This window comes from Parasteatoda tepidariorum, chromosome 8, assembly GCF_982258835.1.
Source record: "Parasteatoda tepidariorum strain Cologne lab strain chromosome 8, Ptep-v5.0, whole genome shotgun sequence".
In the NCBI taxonomy this organism is placed as follows: Eukaryota; Metazoa; Arthropoda; class Arachnida; order Araneae; family Theridiidae; genus Parasteatoda; species Parasteatoda tepidariorum.
This window is the reverse complement of record NC_141762.1, coordinates 111,607,046-111,631,356: the sequence shown is the minus strand read 5'-3', so window position 1 is coordinate 111,631,356 and position 24,311 is coordinate 111,607,046. Positions and strand designations below refer to the sequence as shown.

General features: G+C 31.5%; 1 protein-coding gene across 1 annotated transcript in view; it reads right to left on the bottom strand.

Moving 5' to 3' along the window:
* Fhos (Formin homology 2 domain containing) overlaps positions 1–3,895 on the bottom strand; it is a 262,345-nt gene extending 258,450 nt beyond the window's left edge. Inside the window, exon 1 of the mRNA XM_087149345.1 lies at positions 3,779–3,895. Coding sequence (XP_087005471.1) covers positions 3,779–3,799 — 21 coding nt within the window. The 5' untranslated portion in view covers positions 3,800–3,895. The remainder of the gene's footprint in view (positions 1–3,778) is intronic.
* Between the last annotated feature and the right edge of the window lie 20,416 nt (positions 3,896–24,311).

The window sequence follows — 24,311 nt, the reverse complement described above, 5'->3', positions numbered from 1 at the left end:
AAAATCGTTTTTTTTATCCTAAGAATTCTTTATTTTCCGTTTTTTAGTTTATAATTTTTTGATAAAAATTGTTCTCAAAATACTTTTGAAAAATTAAATGGTATAACATTATGTGTTTATGTATACTTCTTGTATATTCCAATGTTTGAAATAATATGATTCAGAAAAGTATGGAATAAAAATTCGGTACTTACGACGTATTAACGCCACCGCCGCTACAGATTTGGCGGTTTTTAAGTGCCGCCAATCTACACTTAAAATTTTTGCGACAGTTCATAAAATAAAACACTTTATTTAAAATCAAAATAGTTAATTGGATTTCGGTGGAAAATGAGCCGATATAGAGTTTAGCATAGATTCAAAACAATCATATCGCCATATGAACTCTGATGAATAAGATTCCAAATGAAACAACATTTCCTAAACGTACGTTTGCCAAGATAAAGTTTTATGTTGTGGGAATTGGTACATTTTCGTTTTTTCGGTAAAATATTTCCCTCCTGAAAAAATAAAATTGCATCTTGTATTGTTTTTGGCAAATCCCAAAGACGAATATTCGTAGCACTAAAAATGGCGACAAAAAAGAATTGTTTTTTTTTTTTTTTTTTTTTTTTTGTTTCGTCAGCATTCTTTATTTTACGTTTCTTAGTTTCTAAATAATGATTTTTATTGAAACTTGAAATTTTTTGATAAAAATTGTTGTCAAAAAACGTTATTTACAAAATTAAATTTCATAAAATTATGAGGCTTATGTATACTTTTTGTTCATTTTAATTTTTGAACTAATATGATTCTTAAAACTATAGAATGTAAAGTTTAAATGGGCCTTTCATGTTATATCATTACATTTAGTAATACTATTTCTCGGGCATTAGGTTTTAACTCTTATAAGAATATACATATTTTTTTCTGTTAATGTACAAATATTTTTCCGATGTGTTTTGGATATTCCTTCTCTAATAAAAAGAGATACCATTTTGTTTTCGGTTGTACAAGAAAGAAGATCAAGCATTTTTCTTTTTTAAATTTAATAAGCCACATTAAAGAAGGAACGTTGCAATGCTACACGCTACATTAACGACGTCTCCAGAGTAACTGAATGACGGTTCATATGGAAATCGCAGGTAAGCGTCTCATACAACAACGCCCCCTATAGTCCGTTGCGATCGCGAATCGTCTGTTTTAATTATTTAAATTTATCTTTTCATGCGTTTATTTTATTTATGCTTTTGCCAGCCCGTTAGTTTTTAATATTTTTACTTCTATTCATGCTTTTGCAAACCAATTATCTTTCTTATATTTTTAGACTTTATACTACCTAAAACACTTTTTCATTATAATACATAGCTTTAAATGCATAGCAACCATTCTGAAGCAAATGATTGAAATTTAAAGACTAAATGAAAAAGAGAATTTGAAGAATACTTTTAAGATTAAAACAAAGTTTCAATTACCAAACCATAATTTTAATTTAAAATTGTGATTTTTTTTCTTGGTTTTCTTAGTTTCTTGATTTTTAAAATGACAAAATAAATGCAACAGATTGTATTTATAAATCTAGTCATTCATCAAAAAATAAATAAATATTTAATCTATATATTTTTACAATAAAATATTCATTTTTTATTCTATACCAAAATAGATAAGTTGAGCTAAATTTTTTTACAAGAATCTGTGTACTCATTTAAATTTTTTTTTCTCAAAATTTCCTTATAGAAAATCTGATAATGTCAAAGATATTGTAAATATATTATGAGAAAAAAATACTTAAAACTTTAATCTGTACTTTCAATATCAAGAATCAAAAGATTTTTGAAAAGGTAATTTCAAATGTGTTGGAATTTAACACATATCAAGAAAGAAAGTAATTTCATTAGGTAAAATTAATTAATGCAGCAATAATAAATTTTAAAACTAAGAAAAGAAATAATAAAAATATCAATCAGTTAAAACACTCAATGTTTTTTAACTTTATATATATATATATATATATATATATATATATATATATATATATATATATATATATATATATATATATATATATATATATATATATATATATATATATATATATATATATATATATATAATAAATAAATAAATACAGGAAAACACGAGGAAAGTTAAGAAAAACAATAAGATTCATTTAATGCGCTTAAGCTGCAAGTAAACAGAACTCATTAGATATGTTCAAAATGAAGAATAAAACAAAGAAAAATAATAGACAAATGAAAAGAAGGGGGGGGGGGAAATAATAAGTAAAAAAGTAACAAACAGTTTAAAAAAAAAAAGGTGAAATTTTATTTAAAAACCCGGAAAAAAAAGATATAATCGTTTCTTCAGCCCACACGATTATATCCGCAAAACAGAGTGCTTTCTGATATCAATAAAGCCGAAGCAAAATATATTAATACAATGGTGTGAGGAGCACTCAAAAATGTTTTTATAAAAATAACAACAACTAAAATAGATCACAAAAAGAAAATAAGTAACATTAAAAGCAGAAAATAAAATAAAAGAAAAAGAAAAAGAAAAAAAAAGAAAGAGAAAAAAGAAATATGTTTCCGGTTTTTTAAATAAAATTTCACCTTTTTTTTTTAAACTGTTTATTTTTTTACTTATTATTTCCCCCCCCCCTTTTTTTTTTCTTCATTTGTCTATTATTTTTCTTTGTTTTATTCTTCATTTTGAACATATATATATATTTATATATATATAATCAGTTAGTTTAAATCATCAAACCCTGCTTAAATCCACTCACTAATATTAATAGAGTGCCACTGAGTTATATTAGTGAGTAGATTCAATTCGATATACAATCAGAAACTACACTCTATTTAAAGATTTGTATCAAACATAATAGCTGATATAAAATGCTCCAAAATCTAAAAGTTCGAAACTAATTTCTGATTTCCGCAATTTTGATGTTCAGGTCGTTATAATATTACTGAGTGAATTTAAGTCGATATATAAACAAAAACTACAGCGGTACTCTATTTAAAGATTTGTTTAAAACATAATTTGATAGTGGAAATAAAATGCTCCACTATTTAAGTTCGAAGCAAATTTATGCATTTTTCTTCTGATTTTCGCTATTTTGAAAGTTTGGGTCGATATAATATTAGTGAGTAGATTTAAGTCGATATATAAGCAAAAACAACAGGGTTTCTCTATTTAAAGATTTGCTCCCTACATAATATAATAGAGGAAATAGAATGCTCCAAAAATAAAAAGTTCGAAGCAAATTTATACATTTTTTTCTGATTTCCGCAATTTTGAAGTTCAGATTGTTATAATATTAGTGAGTAGATTTAAGTCGATATATAAACATATAAACAACCACAGTGGTACTCTAAGGATTTGTTCTCAACATAGAATAGGAAATAGAATGCTCCAAAATTTAAAAGTTCGAAACTAATTTCTGATTTTCGCAATTTTGAAGTTTAGATCGATTAGTGAGTGAATTTAAGTCGATATATAAACAAAAACCACAGTTGATATACTATATTTGTAAAGATTTGTTTAAATAGATAAAGATTTGTTTAAAACATAATTTGATAGCGGAAATAGAAATGCTCCAATATTTAAAAGTTCGCAGCAAATTTATGCATTTTTTTCTCCTGATTTCTGCAATTTCGAAGTTTATGTCGATATTATATTACTGAGTAGATTTAAGTCGATATATAAACAGAAACTACACTCTATTTAAAGATTTGTTTCCAACATAATTTAATAGAGGAAAGAAAACGATCCAAAAAATGAAAAAAGTACATACATAAATATCGTAGTAGTCCATTTCTTGTGTTGGTTCCAACACTTTCCTGGTGCGTGTGTGGAACACACCGAAGTGCTCTCTCTTTGGCAGAAAACGAGATCGCTGGCGAGTCAAAACCAAATCCCCTCTCTCGATACACGAAGTACGTAGGCGTCATAATCCTCTAAATTTAGAATCCGAAACTCTCCCTCTCTCTAGCCGTTATTAACATCCAATAATTAAAAAACAAGATCGCGGCTAGACTCTTATTTACGATCTTATAACGACGTTAAACAAACTCTAATCTCGTGAAAATACGACACGAACATTTTAAACTATAATCATTTACATTTCAAGCTCTAGTTTGAACTGATGGAAAAAATGATTACGTGGAGGACAACGTTAATCTATTCTAAAATAAGTTTTCAACAACAACAACAACAACAACAACAAATATTACGAAATAAAGTATTCCACTGTGCAGTACTAGTACAGACAGTATATATTCTTACAATTTCCGAAAATAATATAATACAACATAAACATAAACAATTTCTCGCAACTTCGATACTGGTTAAGCGAAAAAGTAGTATCTAGGGAAAACAATTTTTGCTTTTTAAATTTATTGGTAATTAAATATTTATTGGTAATCATAAGACTTCAAACTATTTCAAATGCACTGAAAAAAATTATCTCTCGATCTACATTTTTAAAAAAGTTATGAATGATTTTAGATTGTCCTAACACAGAAACGTGCTCAGCAATCAGAATTTAAAGTACTTTTTCTCATAGAAGATAGTTTTGTGTTATAATCTTAACTAAATCCCTAAGAAATTTTTACTATTTAACACTAATCATACCATAACGGGTCAAAAGACCCGTTTTTGTATGTTGTTTTGTATTGTATTGAAAAGTGTTGGTATGTTTAGTGTTAAGATAAAGATTCGAAGTAAACTTTTTTACATTAAGTATAATGCACTTATTTAAACTGTGCATGGAATAAGCATTTTATGAGGTACTACAATTTTTACAGCATGTTATATATACCTAACAAGAATTTTTAACCCTTTTTTTCTACATTTTTACAAAATAATCTGTAAAAAATATTCTAATTGATATATCAACAAATGAATGCACAAAATTGCTAAGATGAATATAGTTAGCACTAAGAAAACAAATTTTGAAAATGTGTTAGAATAAAAAAGCCTTAAAAATTTAAAAATTTTAAATTTTTTCAATTTTTTTTAAAATTTAAAAAATTTGAAGATAAATTATTGATTATAAGTTAAATGAGCATGTAAAGCATCCACAAAATGAATGATTATACCTTTATTTAAAGAAATTGTTGCAAAGATACTATGACCCCTTAAATAAAATATTTCTTCGATAGTTTACAACAGTTATACAATATAATTAAATAACGAAAACATTTGCCAGCATTTAACCCATATTACACTAATATTTGAGCCGCTCAGAAGCCAATGCGGTTAAGTCCATTTTTTGATATTTTCTGATTTTTGGAAATTTTGATGAAGTAAATAATAATCTTCTTAGTTATTAAAGGATTTACTCGTTGGTTACTTTTTTCTAGGTCAAACAGCCCTTTTTTTAATAGCTTCTGAATATGTTGTATAATAATTTCAGAAGCCATTGTGAATAAGTCCACCTTTTATCAATATTTTTTAACATAAACTTTGAAATAAAAATTAAATTCTTCTTCTTCTTTCGATATTTGTTGGTAACACTGAAAAACAAGAAATTCATAGTAACTCAGGGTTGCCAGACGTAGTATTTTTTCACCAAAAAAAGAGGTATGGTATTTTTCGTAATATTTTTTTTTTAAAATGTGGTATTTTTAGTTTTTTTTTTTATTTATTTTATTTTCATTTCCTGAAACAAAGAAAAGTGCCACTCTAGTTTTGAAGTGAAAAACATTTTTTGAAATAATCCAACAGTTTATTTTCTATTAGTCACTGTATCTAGTGATGATAGTGAAAAATAAAAGTTTGTTTATACTAGTAGACTATATATATTTCTTATCTTTTTCAGCTGCCTAAAGGTATAAGTCCTAAAATTTTTAAGATGCTGTCATTACTTCAATAAATACTTACGTTTTTATTTACACATCCTGTACATATCTTGCTTTTTTGCAGAGTTTACACCTCGAAAAAAGACTTTATACACTTTTCTAATTAAATTAATAAACCAAAAATTTTAAAATCAAAAAACATTAAATTTTTGTGTATTTGACTTAACCGCATTGGCTTCTGAGCGACTCATTTAAAGGCATAACTTACCTAGAATCTTAATCTGGTATTAATTTTGTTAAATATCGTACGTGCAAGGCCCACGATCTGTTTGAATTTATAAATAACGGAATCATCTCCACTTCTTGTAATTGACTTTGCTAGAATACATGGACTCATGGACCATATCTAGTTGTTGTTAAGTAATGAAGCATTAGTAACAACAACACATATTACAGAAACTCCTATGTATGGATCGCGTAAATTGAAACACAAATCACAATAATAAAACTTCCTAGAATATAAAGCCTGCACACACATTACCTCGCAAGCATAGCATAAGCGGAGTAATACACCGTAAGTTTTCTAAATTTCTTCTTGTTTTAGGAGACTTGATATTGTTTACATGCAATGAACATTCCATTCAATAGTTTAACAGAAGTATATTTAATATTTCATTGATAGAACAGTTTAACACCTTAGTTGAGTCAAATCTTGTGAAAATGATTCGAGATTAGAATGTTTTAGCTACCTACAACATTTTACTTTTTAGAGTATAATATTTCACTGCTCCTAACTATTCGGTCATATTTATGTATAATCGTTTAAAAATATAAAAACCTCGAAATATATGAAACTTTTAATTATGTTTTCGGAGATTCTTTAAGGAATTTCTATTCAATCCTTCTTCAGAGAGGCAACAGGTTCCTCTGCATTGCTTTCTTCATCAGAAGAAAGGACAGGACATAGAACACAGAGAGAAAGAAACATCCATGCCCTGAGCGGGATTCGAACCCGCAACCATCAGCTCCACGGTCAGGCAGGTTAACCACTCGGCCACCTGGTCGGCGAAGCAGAGAATATAAGAGGAGTCAATTTTGAGATTATTCATTTTGCTCGAAAATGAGTGTATAATGTGCCAACTTTGAACGTATCACTATACTCAGTAATAAGTACGTGACGTTTTCAAATTCGTGCTATGTAAGTATTTTGAGTATTTGATATGATCAAAAATGACAAATAAAATATAGCTACTCCATTGCTCCTAACAGAGGGGGTTAAAAAGTCACTTGTCAAATTTAAGAACAAATAGTACACATTAGGACATCACAGACACACCAGGAGGGACTTGAACCCGCTATCTCTAGGCTACAGAGAAAGCAGTTGATGAAGAGGATGCTTCTCGCTCTTCTCTTCTGTATCTTGAGAGAGATGAGTTGAAATGATTGGGTTATCTTGGAAAGTAAAGAAAACTTCAGGGATGAAGAATAAGTAGTAGTAGTTGAAGTTCATTTACGTCGCACTAGAGCTGCACAATGGGCTATGGGCGACGGTCAGGGAAACATCCCTGAGGATGATCCGAAGGCATACCATCACAATTTTGATCCTCTGCCGCTTCGGTAGCCCGACGACCTACACGGGAAATCGAGCACTTTACGGTAGAACAGTTTAACGAGGACCCATACCGCACACCCTCGGTCCCTACGCAGGCTGATCCAAGTGGTCATCCACCCGCACACTGACCGCAAGCCAGTGATATTTGACTTTGGTGATCTGCTGGGAACCGTGTCTTAACGATCAGTCCACTACGGGACTTCATCTGAATGGGAATAAATAATAAATCGCCGAAGCGCAACTGAAAGTTGAAATTTCGATAACCTTCGTGTTCTGGGTCCCTTAAATACAAATTGGTCCCGCAGTGGACTGATCGTTAAGACACGGTTCCCAGCAGATCACCAAAGTCAAATATCACTGGCTTGCGGTCAGTGTGCTGGTGGGTGACCACTTCGATTAGTCTGCGTAGGGACCGAGGGTGTGAGATATGGGTCCTCGTTAAATTGTTCCGTAATGTGCTGGACTTTGCTCTTAGGTCGTCGGGCTACCTAAGCGGGGGTGCCATCCCCTCTGCAGAGAATCAGGATTGTGGTGGCATGTCTTCGGATCATCCTCAGGGATGTTTCCCAGACCGTCGCCAATAGCCCATTGTGCAGCTCTAGTGCGACATAAATGAACTACAAGTACAAATAGTATTTTATTTTTCGAAGTGCCTGTCCTAGGCGGATATCTGCTTCTTCATGGAGTTTAGGTAAAAGGAAGGGAAGGGAGGTGTGGTACTTAACATGTGTTAAATCACATATAAATACGATTGGGAAATCAAATCTGTGTTAAACATAATATAAGTCGCAAATAGTACATAGGATAATAAAAACAATAAGATATTTACAAAAGAAAAGATATTTACAAAATTTACAAGTGGGGAGGACTCCCCCCGGTAGCCGGGCTTCATTGGTGCAGAGTTTGTCCAGAAAGATCAACTGAAATGCCTCAACTACAAATGCTAATTGGATTGCATATAAATACCCCTAATGCGTATACTTTATATTACTTAATAATTTTAAGATAATAAAATGAGGAAAAGAAAGATTCTCGATTTGATCAAGATAGCTAACATTTGAGAGCAGGAACGTTTCTGGGTTTTTATTAAATTCACCTTGAAACAATTATAAATTTTTACTTGTTTACTGTTATAACTTCTTGTCATATAATTTAATATACATGGAAAATTAAGAAATTAAAATTTATACAATGTGTTAGTAGTTGTCCCAATTTATTACGAATTTCAATAATTTTAAATTAATCAAAATACAGTAAAATTTAATACTTTCACTTTTAAAAAATCTTTACCCTATTGCAATTATTTGTGCATTTAAGCGTAACATTTAGCTACTTTTCTTCATAAGAAAAGACCGAAGTCAAGCATCACTGGATGCAGTCAGTGTGCGGGTGGGTGACCACTTGGATCAGTCTGCGTAAGGACCGAGGGTGTGCGGTATGGGTTCTACCGTAAAGTGCTCAACTTCGCGTGCAGGTCGTCGGGCTACCTAAGCGGGGGTGCCATCCCCTCTGCAGAGGATCAGAATTGCGATGGCATGTCTTCGGATCATCCTCAGGGATGTTTCCCAGACCGTCGCCAATAGCCCACTGTGCAGCTCTAGTGCGACGTAAATGAACAGCATCAACATAAGAAAGGCTCACTCCAAGAATTCCCAGGTGACATGGCATTCCGAGAGCTGAGATTCAATGGAACGGAGGACCAGTGGAACGGCACCATATACACGGAATAGAGACCATAGACACGGAAATCCATGGAACCTCGACTCACGCCCGACAAAAACATCAAAAAACCCGTTGAAGGCAAGGAAGGGGGGAGGAGCTCCGAGTGCGAAACTCGCAGGTCGTAGGTACCAACTCCTAGGAGACGCAGGTCAGCCAGGTCTGACAACAGGGAGACAGGACCCATCGCGCGATCAAGAGAGCAACAGACCGACTGGAAGATCCGAAACCATATGCTTTATTAATAACAAAACTTTGTAATAAAAATTAGCAGAAGCAAAATGGTGACACAAAATCTACGTGACAACAAACAAAATTATAGTATTTGCTAAATACATGGGCGGACTGCAAAGATCTTAAAGACATGAATGTCACAGAAGCTAGTTCTTCTTTAGAGTCTGATGATTGCCCTGTGATTGATTGGAGACACAAGTTCTACTAAGGACTCAGGGTCTTTTCAGTTCTCAGTGTTGAGCCAAACTTTACGTTTGTCTCCTAGCGATTAACACATTTCTTTTTTCCTCGTTACAATTGTTCGCAAAATGACCTGCGCCTCCGTCTGCAGCCTGCAGCAAGTTTCGTCCGATTGACAGAACCTTAGCCGGTAGGACTTGTAACACCTTAGAACCCTAAGGTATTCCTTGATTTGAGGTCGTCTCCATTCAATGTTTACTCGCTCTTTCCTAATAATTCTTCTAAATGCTGTATTGTAAGGTTTGTAATCCCTTGTCAAGAAGGACAGATAGAAGAATTCAGAGAATAACAACAAGATAACAACAGAGAATAACAACAGATTGTTGTTGTGATTGTTGTAGTTAATTTACGTCGCACTGGAGCTGCACGATGGGCTATTGGCGACGGTCTGGGAAACATCCCTGAGGATGATCCGAAGACATGCCATCACAATTTTGATCCTCTGCAGAGGGAATGGCACCCCCGCTTCGGTAGCCCGACGTGCACGCGACCTGCACCCGACCTACACGCGAAATCGAGCACTTTACGGTAGAACCCATACCGCACACCCTCGGTCCTTACGCAGGGTGCTCCAAGCGGTCACCCACCCGCACACTGACCGCATCCTGTGATGCTTGACTTCGGTGATCTGCTGGGAATCGTGTCTTAGCGATCAGTCCACTGCGGGACTTGTCAAGAAGGACAGATAGAACAATTCAGAGAATAACAACAGGCAGAGTTACTGCTGGATTCGAACCCGCCATCTCCAGGCTTCACACAGCGTTCGGTGGGTGATACCGCTCAGCCATGGAGGACCCCCTTGACGGCACAGACTTAATTTTTTTATTGGATTTACATACATTTGCAGGCTTGTGTGCTCAATTTAGGCTTATAAACCTTTGCCAAATACAAGGACAGATAGCACAATACAGAGAATTACAGCACGAAGATACATCCTGGGTAACAGCGGGATTCGAACCCGCTACCTCCACGCTTTGCACTAACTTAATATTTGTGAATTCGGATGTGAACAAAAGCCGGCGGATCGAAGCGTTCTCATGAGTAGTTATTGTTCTATAAAAGTGCATCATTTTCTCGTCTTTTTTCCTCTTAACTTCATTGATATTTAGGACCTCCTAGAATGCGAGAAAATAGATTCGATTAATCGGTTAGTGGCGAGCAAACGCCGAGATAACCCCAATATCCAGTTTTTTTCTCTTCTCTAATTCTGTTGTAGGACGATGTCGGGAACTTGTGTCCTGGTATAGGATTTCACTGGTAAGTCTACTTTCGCTTTATCTATTGGCTCTTGAGAATCGTCATAAACTTCTTTTAAAATCCCTTTTATTTTTGAATTTTTGCTTGTGTCGGCTTTTTAAATTTCTGAATTAACTTTAATTCAAGAGACGTTTTAAAAATATGTTAAATCTGTCTGTTAAAAATAGAAGTTTTATTAGAATGCTTAAACACTCGAAAATTCACTTATTATATCTTCATAGGTTGAATGTTAATTCATTTTCAAATATTATACACAAACCTGAAGATTTAATTGATGACGTTCAATTGGTACGTTCCAACTTTTAAGTTTCAATGCTTTCTCTACTTGTTTGCGTTAATCTCAAAAAAAAGTTTACAATTAACAAATTAGTTTCATCTCTTTAAACTATAATAATTTAATATAACTCTAGAATTTCTCAAATCTAAAAAGATGTGTTTATATTACTTTATTAAAATATTCTGAAACTTCGCGATTTTAATCTGAAAATTTAATTTTTTTTTGATAGTATGCTTGAAAATGAGTATCGTTCAGAACCAGATTAAAAGCAATTCAAAAATCTGGGAAATGAATAAGTTTTGAAATGGCTGTTCGATATTTATTTTTCAAAGGATCATTTCAGACTACTTAGTAAGTTTCCGAGTTTTACTGATTGCAACGCGAGTAGATGTTATCATAATTTCAAGAGGAATTGATTATTTCGAAATGGGTTTTGTAGGTTAATTTAATACTTTTAAAACATTGCATAAATTGTATATGTAAATGAATTGTTTAGTTTACTATTGTTTCGTTTATTAAATGAAAACTTTTAAACTTGTACGAAAATACGCGAATAAAATTATATTGTGATTACTTGTTATCAAAATACGAAACGATTAAGAGTGATTATGATTGAGTAATCAAAATATGATACATTCAATAGTGACATTTAAAATATACTATTACAAGTAATTAAGATTGCATGCTTATTCAGTCATTCATTCAGTAAAATATGCTTATTCAGTTTGTATGCATGTTTGCATGCGTTGACATATTTTTCTGTACATAGAATTAATGCTTGTGTATAAATACAAATTATTAATGTAGGTGCTGTATGTATGTAGGCGTACATATTTATATGTAGCATGCGTACAATCGCTCATACATAGATTTATTTTAAACTATTTTTATGTATTCATGTACATTTATGTAAGTACGTAGGCATATAAGATCTATATATGAATGTACTGATTTCGATGCAATATGTATTTACAATTTATATACATTATGTGTATGTAAGACACTCTTTACCCATCAAGGTTATGTCTTTTCTTATAACTAGATGTCTTTCTCTATAGAGATGCAAAATATTGTTCGATCTTAAGCGTCTTATTTTAGGAATTCAATCAAGAAATTAAGAAAAGTATGAATGTTTATTTTTATGTTATTCCAACTTACTCTAGCTTAGCATTCTTGTTTTATAAGTTCTTGTATTTAGTAGTGCTTAAAAGTAGTTTATGACAGTTTAGTTACTTAAATTTATGATAAAATTTTGTTCCATAAAACTCAATTTCCAATCTTTTTTGAAAGCAAACGATAATCTTATTTTAAATTCGCTTAAAAATCTTATTTTAAATTCACTTATTTTCACTTAAAAAATTAAAGGCTTTGTCATAAAAACATTTCTCAGAACTATGCATTTTGTTACGTAAAAGTTAATTTCACATAAATACTATAATTCATGAAAATACTTAAAGGATTTTTTATTTAAATATTTTTAAATAGACGAATCAAAACTGAACATTGATTTTTAAATATCGTTTGAGTAATTTAAATTCCCTGAGTCATTAGTGGTTGTAATAATTACAGTTTTGAAATTTAGATAGCTTACATAAGTTGTATACATTGTATTGTAATTATTCTTAGCTTTACGTACATTGCAAATCTATACATTCATTGGACAAACCTGAACAATTATTCGTTAGATCATGATTGCTGGCAAAAGTGACTGTTTATAATAGTACATAGTAGATTACATTTATTGTTTAAAATAAGATTTCAGTCACTTGAAACAATATGCCAGTTATAGCATCTTGTTATGATTTACAGATAATTATAACCACTTTTTATCTGAAATCGTTACTTGTAACTTATAAAATAATTACAAGAAGTTTATTACCATGAATGTTTTATTTGCTTTTGTCACAATATTAGTCAATTAAAGTATTCCGTGCCCATTTTTGTTGAGCAGTGAGATTATTCAGTTATTCTTGACAAATGAATAATGAATGATTTATTCTTTATTCAAAATATTTCTGACTTATGAATAAATCTTTATTCCTGAATAATGAAGATTTTGAATAATTATTCATCATTATTCTGAATCACAAATGCCCATCTCTATTTTAAACTTTTATTGATTGTTCTGATTTTCAGAAGAATTTCTAAAATTGTAAACAGTGTATATTTAATTTAAAGTTTTCTATACTGAGGACATTATTGACATTTATTCATTTCGACAGGATCCCTTCCCTGGAGGAATGTAGAAATTTGGAGCAACCTAATCCTGTTCCTGTTAGAACTGATGGTACTGGTTCAAGTTGGAGCTTTGCTTAAACACAGGTCATGTTTTACACTTATTTATTAAACAATGAATGGGTAAAAATGGTCTATACAGAAATGCCTTTTTAAAATTTGATCTATACGGAAATGCCTTTTTAAAATTTGGTCAATACGGAAATGCCTTTTTAAAATTTGGTCTATACGGAAATGCCTTTTTAAAATTTGGTCTATACAGAAATGCCTTTTTAAAATTTGGTCTAAACAGAAATGCCTTTTTAAAATTTGGTCTATACAGAAATGCCTTTTTAAAATTTGGTCTATACAGAAATGCCTTTTTAAAATTTGGTCTATACAGAAATGCCTTTTTAAAATTTGGTCTATACAGAAATGCCTTTTTAAAATTTGGTCTATACAGAAATGCCTTTTTAAAATTTGGTCTATACAGAAATGCCTTTTTAAAATTTGGTCTATACTGAAATGCCTTTTTAAAATTTGGTCTATACTGAAATGCCTTTTTAAAATTTGGTCTATACTGAAATGCCTTTTTAAAATTTGGTCTATACAGAAATGCCTTTTTAAAATTTGGTCTATACAGAAATGCCTTTTTAAAATTTGGTCTATACAGAAATGCCTTTTTAAAATTTGGTCTATACAGAAATGCCTTTTTAAAATTTGGTCTATACAGAAATGCCTTTTTAAAATTTGGTCTATACAGAAATGCCTTTTTAAAATTTGGTCTATACAGAAATGCCTTTTTAAAATTTGGTCTATACAGAAATGCCTTTTTAAAATTTGGTCTATACTGAAATGCCTTTTTAAAATTTGGTCTATACTGAAATGCCTTTTTAAAATTTGGTCTATACTGAAATGCCTTTTTAAAATTTGGTCTATACTGAAATGCCTTTTTAAAATTTGGTCTATACAGAAATGCCTTTTTAAAATTTGGTCTATACAGAAATGCCTTTTTAAAATTTGGTCTATACAGAAATGCCTTTTTAAAATTTGGTCTATACAGAAATGCCTTTTTAAAATTTGGTCTATACAGAAATGCCTTTTTAAAATTTGGTCTATACAGAAATGCCTTTTTAAAATTTGGTCTATACAGAAATGCCTTTTTAAAATTTGGTCTATACAGAAATGCCTTTTTAAAATTTGGTCTATACAGAAATGCCTTTTTAAAATTTGGTCTATACAGAAATGCCTTTTTAAAATTTGGTCTATACAGAAATGCCTTTTTAAAATTTGGTCTATACAGAAATGCCTTTTTAAAATTTGGTCTATACAGAAATGCCTTTTTAAAATTTGGTCTATACAGAAATGCCTTTTTAAAATTTGGTCTATACAGAAATGCCTTTTTAAAATTTGGTCTATACAGAAATGCCTTTTTAAAATTTGGTCTATACAGAAATGCCTTTTTAAAATTTGGTCTATACAGAAATGCCTTTTTAAAATTTGGTCTATACAGAAATGCCTTTTTAAAATTTGGTCTATACAGAAATGCCTTTTTAAAATTTGGTCTATACAGAAATGCCTTTTTAAAATTTGGTCTATACAGAAATGCCTTTTTAAAATTTGGTCTATACAGAAATGCCTTTTTAAAATTTGGTCTATACAGAAATGCCTTTTTAAAATTTGGTCTATACAGAAATGCCTTTTTAAAATTTGGTCTATACAGAAATGCCTTTTTAAAATTTGGTCTATACAGAAATGCCTTTTTAAAATTTGGTCTATACAGAAATGCCTTTTTAAAATTTGGTCTATACAGAAATGCCTTTTAAAATTTGGTCTATACAGAAATGCCTTTTTAAAATTTGGTCTATACAGAAATGCCTTTTTAAAATTTGGTCTATACAGAAATGCCTTTTTAAAATTTGGTCTATACAGAAATGCCTTTTTAAAATTTGGTCTATACAGAAATGCCTTTTTAAAATTTGGTCTATACAGAAATGCCTTTTTAAAATTTGGTCTATACAGAAATGCCTTTTTAAAATTTGGTCTATACAGAAATGCCTTTTTAAAATTTGGTCTATACAGAAATGCCTTTTTAAAATTTGGTCTATACAGAAATGCCTTTTTAAAATTTGGTCTATACAGAAATGCCTTTTTAAAATTTGGTCTATACAGAAATGCCTTTTTAAAATTTGGTCTATACAGAAATGCCTTTTTAAAATTTGGTCTATACAGAAATGCCTTTTTAAAATTTGGTCTATACAGAAATGCCTTTTTAAAATTTGGTCTATACAGAAATGCCTTTTTAAAATTTGGTCTATACAGAAATGCCTTTTTAAAATTTGGTCTATACAGAAATGCCTTTTTAAAATTTGGTCTATACAGAAATGCCTTTTTAAAATTTGGTCTATACAGAAATGCCTTTTTAAAATTTGGTCTATACAGAAATGCCTTTTTAAAATTTGGTCTATACAGAAATGCCTTTTTAAAATTTGGTCTATACAGAAATGCCTTTTTAAAATTTGGTCTATACAGAAATGCCTTTTTAAAATTTGGTCTATACAGAAATGCCTTTTTAAAATTTGGTCTATACAGAAATGCCTTTTTAAAATTTGGTCTATACAGAAATGCCTTTTTAAAATTTGGTCTATACAGAAATGCCTTTTTAAAATTTGGTCTATACAGAAATGCCTTTTTAAAATTTGGTCTATACAGAAATGCCGTAATTTCTCGTTCGAATGGATCAAAATTAATAGTTGAAGAACGGGTAATTACCATTTTGATTAAGTAAGTAACACTTTGTAACATTGGTTAATGCTAAACCAGTGAAATTAATTTTACATTCGATGTAATGCACACACTAAAAATTGCAGGTTGTAGTTTTAAGAAGTATGTTAATCTTTGTTAAGCACAGAGCTCTACTTTAAGTTTGAACATTATAATCTTGCCCTGATATTTTGAGTCGAATTTTGATTTATGGAATTTTCTGATAATCGACTTTTGTGGCAAAGGATTAAGCTTACTCGACGCTAAAAAGCATTGTAAAAATTTCTTCTAATCTGCACGCATAATCAATTTTATAAAGATAAAAACAAATTCGTAGGTAACTTTAAAAATTGCTGAACTACTTTTTCTTTTAAAACTCTTCGTGTAAGAGTGTTGCGTGTCTAGACAATACTGTAAAAATAAAGTAAAAATGACATTACAAATAACTTAGTAGTTTTGTATCTTTCGACAGTTATATAATGGAAAGTTTTTGGATAGATCAAAGAAATGTATCAGTAATATTTAAGCAATGACTGTACAATTTATAGTCTTTTAAAATTACGCAAATTGCTGAAACAGACTTATTTTATTCAGAAAATATGCGATACTCTTTGAGGTTAGGCGAAATTTAAATTTAAAAGATTATATTTACGCGATTGACTTTCATACATTAGTCAATTTTTCTCAATCATATTGTATATTTTGATTCATATTAAGTAATAAAATTTTAAGAAGATGAAATCCCAAATACTTTATTTGCCTGCTAAGCGAGCGCATAGCTAATTTTGTCTTTTTGATTAGATTTTAAATTTCTTTTCATTACTGAGGTTAGCTCTTTATACTCTTAACCTTTCGTAGGGATTTTTTAAATACTAATTTTGTTAAATTAATTTTCCAGATTGAGATTAATTTATAAAATTTAGCGCATTGCTTAAATTATTTTGATACTCATCTTACAGAAATTATTTACTGTAAAGAATTTACCTTAAAAGTTAACTTCAATGTTTATAAATATTTAAATTCTGTGTCCATGTACAAATAAACTAGATGGGTAAGGTCCAAATGAATACGTAAATGGGTGTGGAATTGGTGATTTCTATTGGAGGGGGCTTCGAGAGTGCATTTACCGATTGTTTTCATTGTTGTGCTAAAAATATCAGAAAATTGAAAAATTAAATGTTTTAGTTTATGTTTCGCGAGCAAAGGAACACCTGACCAATCAAAATGTTCTCTAAGTTCGTGTCTCCGCAATTTGCGTAAATGTTCATTTGATTTAATATCTATATTTGGCTCAATATGAGCTATTTTACTATATTTAAATGTAATTTGTTATTTGAAATATTATTGACACCCAAAGAAATACTTTTGTTTTTCTTCACGGTACATGTAGAACGATTCATTTCAATATTGTGTTGGGAATTAATGGATTGTACTAATACATTAGTTCCTGCAGAAATAGAATTGCTAATTTTTACTTCAACTATTGAACATTGGGGTGGAATTTTGATTTTTCCGAGAGAGTTTACCACAATGATTTACAGTTTCATAATTACAGTAGAGTCCCGATTATCCGAGTTAATGGGGACCGCAACAAACTCGGATAACTGAAAAACTCGGTTAAAGCGAAGAGTATAAAAACGGAAAGAAAAAGAGAAGGTATAAATGTAATATATTTAAGAAATACAAAATGTATACCACATTCAATTCATATTATAATTAAAAAGCTTAAAAAACATTTAAAAAGCATACTTTACGAGAATTAAATAGTTTTTACTTAAAAAAAGTCCTTAATCGTTTTTCGTTCTACGTAACTTTGGCGCTTTTCTGTTGTAATGTTTTGCCTTTTTTAGGGATAACAGGAAGGTTGGTGTCGCCTCTTTTTGTTCTATATATTCAATAGTACATTCGATAGCTTTTAGTCCATCTGTATGAGAGATTTTTATATGTTGATTTTAATAATCGCTGTCTTCATCATCTTCGCTAGATTCATTATCATTATTGACGATATTAACGATAATTTCATCAGACCAAGTTGTTGGATTTTGTTTTTCTGAGTGTTTGGAAGATAAAATTCAGATTTATTTTTCAGCGGTTTTTTTAAAAATAAACTAGAACAATAAAAAAATCCTTGAAATATTTGATAGCTCGGCTAAAGCGGAAACTCGGATAATCGAGACTCTACTGTAGTTACTTCATTTTAATATTTTTCAATCAAGGTTTTGCCTCCTGAAAAAGATACCGACTGATCTTTAAAATTTATGGTGTAATAGACTTTAAATTAAAAAATCAAAACGTAAGATGAAGTCGTAATCTTGGCTAAGACTGCCCTGAGTTATCAAGACTTTGCTTTCTATTGAGAATGTCGTTGAACTTCTGTTAATCTTCTCACTAGATAGCTTTGAGATTTTCATGAATGGCTCAGATTGAGCTGTATCCATACGTTTAAATGAAATTTGTCGCGATGCTTGATGGCTCATTAATGAAATGCTGGCCCCGCTATCCACTAATGCCTGAAAAGTTTTATTTCCGATTGCAATTGATATTATTAATAACTAATTTGGAAAACTAGTGTTGAAATGTGTGACCCCCGTTACTGTTTGCACCCTATCCGCTTAATTAGGGAACTCGCGGGATTTTAACGATTCCCTCATCGCTTTAAAGATCCTCTACCCTCTGAAGTTGACATTTGCTTATCATAGTTTGTATTTCGACCCCTGAGAGCATATGATGGAAATTCGTTTGCTTGACTTGTATTTTCGCTTACATTATGTCTAGTGTCGAATCACTCCTATTTACAAGCATTCGATTGGCGAGTATTTTGATAAATGCGCATAGGGTTTTTGTTTTCGAATCGTCTTAATGTAAAAAATTGTGAGGAGAAATTTGTTTTTTCCCGCAATGAGTACAAGATTTGCGATGAACAACATGATTTCTAAATTTATTTACTCCTTTGGGTGGAGTGGGTGTTGAGTTGAAAGTTTATTTATTTGGTTACTTAATGCACCAATAAATTCATTTGTTTATATTCATATGGTTATCTAGGACAGTGGTTCCCAACCTTTTGTGGACCATCGCCCCCCTCTTGGGGTTGGCTAACACATATCGCCCCTTTCTCTTTTTGCTCAAATCATTCATTGCTGCTTGGGAGTGACCGAACACTGAAGATATGCTAAGTTATATTTGATTTTAATTTAAATTGAAATGCAAATAAGGAGGCAATTTTATTCTGCCATTTTTATTAATTAAAAAAATTGTGTATCCTTTTTTTCCAAAAGAAATGACACTTAAAATGGAATAACGAAAACTAAAGTATATTTTTTAAAATTCATATATTAATGTAATCAAGAAAAAGTTAAAACGTTAAAAACTAAAATTTGAGGGGAAAAAAAATGAAGGGTGAGAAAGTATATTTTCATCACTTCAAATACTGCCCTGTGCTTTTGGCGTATTTCAGTTAAAGCTTGAATGTCAAGTTTTATGTTCTTCAGATTTAAACGCAGGTCTCTTTTGAAGCAAATGTCCAACCTATTTCTTTGCTTTGTGAGCAGCCAGGCGGCAGAACTAAGTCCTCTCTCCACTCAATATGTTGACGGGAATGAGATAAGAAGCGGCCCAGTTGGTTTCCACAATTGTAGATAAGTGTCTGTAAGCTTTACCCAAGCTAACTCGTAACTCTATTTTTTTATAGACGACTTTAGCCTCACAGTCCTACTTCAAATCTAAAAACTCAGTCTGCAAAGAGAAAGTGAGCTTATCCCCAACTTCAAAAGAGAAAGAATCGAAAATCCAATCCGGAATTTATAATTTCATCAAATCTTTAAATCTTGATTCCATATCCGTTTTTAACTGATCAAGGTGATCAGTAAAAATTAAGATTTTATTTTCGAGAATCTCTATATCTGCCATTGGACACTTTTTAAGAGTTGGAAATTGCATTAGCTCTCTGCGACAAATGTTTGACTTGTAGATATAAAATTTGGCGATGAATGAAGATATGATTCCCTTGACCTTGATAGTGTTGAATTTATTTACTTGAAGTTTTATGTTTATTTCGTTCATTTTTTTCAAAAATATCCGTCAGGTACACAGTTTCTAACTTGCGTTGCTTCAAACTCGCACTTAAAACAGGATCAGTGGTGTCAAGAAACTCAATAACCGAGTCTAATAATTCGAAGAAACGGCACAAACAGTTTCCTTTTGAAAGCCATCTCACAACTGTATGTACGGAGCAAGCGTTCAAAATCTTCATCATTTTCAAGGCAAAGTTCTCTGAACAAACGGTCATTGAGAGAATTAGCTTTGATTTTTATTGATGCCAGAAATAACGAATTGTAAAGTGCCATGCAAGGCACCACTCTACTTTTTTGCAGTCAAATGTTGACGATGAATGGCACAATGAATGGTGATGACCTCCGGTACTTCTTTTTTATTAAAGTGTGCCAGAAACCCAGTGTGACGACCAGACATGGCAGGAGCACCATCTGTAGCCTAAGCACTTACATTTGTAAAGAGAATTTTCTTTTTCCTTAAAATAATCTTTTGACTAATTTAAAAATCTACGATCCTTTTATATCAGTGATCAAGGTTCTTGTAAACAATATTTCCTCGTTAGTCTCTTTACTCTCATTTATGAACTCACGTAAGCTAATGCAATAGCTTTGTTATCTATCACAGTTGCTTCATCAGTCTGCAACGCAAATTTACCTTCTTTCAAAAATTTGAGTTTTGATTCTACGTCTGCGGCCATCTCATCAATACGCCTGGACACAGTATTATTGCTCAGAGGAACAGAGTGAATTAGCTTATTGCTCAATCCCTCACCCAACATTATTTCATCATTTTTTTTTAGTAGTATTCGTCCTGAATCGAACATCGACCACGATTAAATTCGTTATACCAACTTTTTACAGTTCTGTAGGATGGCGCTTTATCGCTGAATAAAGAATTAAGTTCATCGAAGCACTCTTGTCTTGACAATCCCCGTCGAAAGTTATGAAAAATAATGGCACGAAAATGTTCACGATTCAATTCCATTTTTTGAAAAAGAACTTTTCAATTTACTCTCAACAACACAAATGAAGCTATAATGGTAAATCGTCTGCTGAATTTATGTTTAAAAATATCTAACTTTCGATTAAAATCGTCTGCGGTCGCCTAGCAACACTTACTGTTGCCAAGGCCAGAAATATAAATAGCAACCCTCGTATAATCATTTTTTTTAGTAGTAGATATAATATATTTCGTCAATCGTGTGAGGTTTACCACATTTAGCAATCAATAAACTTTGTAGGAAGCAAGAAGACCTTCGTCAAGATCAGTTGTTTCTCTTGTAAATAGTTCATTTAAATTAGGCCGTTTTTCAAATTTAGATTTAAGACCTTGAAAATAACTTACGTGTTTGCTAACTTTATCACTATTATGGGATTGTGGTGTGTAGGTATGAGGGGAGTTTAATCTTAGACTATGCCAACCTTCATCTATCAAAAGGTACCTCGTGATAGAATCAAGTTAACATGTCTTATATACTAGTGATTTGGTATTTAATATTTATAGTGGTAGTTACGCCACATTCCTCCCCTTTCAGAATTTTATCTGTGATAGAATTCGATGAACAGATACCACTAGTTGATTAATGCTGTTTTATTTATTAACTTCAATTTTTTGCTCATTATATTTAGTTTTTTCTTCCAAGCATTTCGCTCGTTTTTTTTTCTTTTTTTTTTTTGAGCAGTATATTTTTTCCCATCATTTTTTTTATAGCTTTTCGCTATTATTTTTTTTCTAACATTTCGCTCATTATTTTTTAACCGGGAGACTTTATTAACTTCAAAAGGATTTCTTTTTTTCTTTTTTTTTTTTGAGCAGTATATTTTTTCTAAGCAAATCAACTGTTTAATGTGGATTCATCCATCAATATTCACAATTTCTTATCACGTCCGTAGGTCACCAATGAGGGGAGTTTAATCTTACACTATGCCAACCTTCATCTTATCAAAAGGTACCTCCTGATAGACTCGAGTTAACATGTCTTATATACTAGTGATTTGGTATTTAATATTTGTAGTGGTAGTTACGCCACATGTGCACTTAAAGTATCAGAAGGTTTACAGGTTAAACATTAAGATTTTATTAACCACATCACAGACATATACGCTGCATGTAAAATAATAAAATTAATGGAGACTGCACGTCCATTGGCAATGAGTTTAAGCAAGCGAAAAGATGCTGTGTTCGGATCGGATCTCACCATAGAAATGAATTAGCCACACCTTTAATGTGCAATGATTGGCTAGGAGGGGAGGGCCCAAAAACGGCTATGCCTAGGGCCTACGAAAGGTATAATCCGGCTATGGTCACCACACTATGTTATCTCGATAAATGGTCTCATTCGTGAGGGTTTCAACGCCTCATTACTAGTAAATGTTTTAGAACACAAAAGACAACCGCACATTTTGCATTGACACGATAAAACTGTATTTTAAATATTCGGATGAATACTGACTTTTCGAATCCATTGACACCTCAATATAAAAAGATTGTAGCTATAACTGTAAAAAATAAGCTAACAATTTATGGCTGTGGAAAACAAGCTAACAATTATTAACGGTGAGAATCAAGCTAACAATTAATAACGATATAAAACTACCTAACAATTAACAGTCACTAACTAATAACAAAATTTATAAAAGGTATATAAAAGACGTTCAACGATATGGAATTCTTGAAGGTCAGATTTCCGCCTGCGATACCAAAGCGTATGACGAAAGCTTTTAATTTTTAACTATCATAATTCTTTGTCTACACCAGAACCATAAGTTTCATATATGCTTTCGATCTTAAATAGCTTTTTCACATACAGCTACCGAATTCCTGATATATGCTCCGTTTTCACTGCTGAAGCTATTTTATTAGCATTACGACTAATTTCTACACGCTCTACTCGGAAGTATTGTATATATTCCGATAGTATGAGCGTTTTGAGCCAATTAGAAAAGTTTCACTGTGATACTCATCCAATTTTATGTTTCATTATTCATTTGCTAACTACTCTTCAGAAGAAGGGATTTGGGTACCAAGTCATGTTGGTATTCCAGGTAATGACTCAGCTGCACGATCTGCCACATCTGTTTTAACATTGTCCGTACCCTTCTCGGACATGAAACTACATGTTCGAAAAATTGTAAAATCACTATGGCAACAAGAATGGGACCTCAAAGTTTTTAATAAACTCCACAGCATCAAATCTGATTTGGACCATTTCCCAGTACTTCAATTGCGTAGAGCAGATGTAAAACTAACCCGTCTTCGAATTGGTCATACCCAGTTGACACACCTCCATTTGTTGCTAGGAGAACCAGCTCCTCAATGCCATGGTTGTAACGTTCCTGACAATTCTTTATTCATAAAACGAAATTGATTTAAAGCTTAGAGAATACAAAAGTGAAACATATCAATTAACATCTATCATTTTCCACGAATTTGTTTTAAATTTCAAAATCCTTTTCATATGTCTGAATATCAATGCAGTTTTCTTCCTCTTTCAAAAATAAAAGTTAAATCTCAGGTTTCATCGGATTTCGGGATTATTTTGAAATTAGTTGGAAATAAAATTCTAAGGATTACATATTTCTTGACAATAGTTCTTTTAAAGGTTTTTTTCTAAATTCTGAAATCAGAATTAGCTTCGATATAAGATAAATATTTCTAATGTTTTACCAGCTTTATAAGTGCAACTTTTATGCAGAACAAATTCACTTAAATTCGGAATTTTAATATAAAATTTAGCTGCAGTCTGTTTGTCGCATCTAATTAAACCTTAAATTTTAAAATGTTTCGAGAAATAAAAGCCTTCTGTATTCTTTATAACCGAAACTGGCCTCTAAGGTAACGCAATCAGTTCTACTCTCCGTTACCATTGTTTCGGCAAATATACTATTCCCACGGCTATATATTTAAATTTCCCGCTGAAAAGTATAGCCGAAGCAAGAAAGCGAAATTTCCAAAAAGACATGATACACTATGAGCGTTCAGCGGCACGCTTTCATCAGTTATAAAGAAATTCTCCAAAAACAATTTTAGGAATAAGAGTATCTCGACAATTAGAGGTACAGGCGTGAAATTGAAAGTTCCAGAATGGTTGGGCGTGCCCGAACTGGTAGCGGTAGACGGCCGTTCTGCTCCCTTTTCGAACTCGTCCAATCTTTCTGAA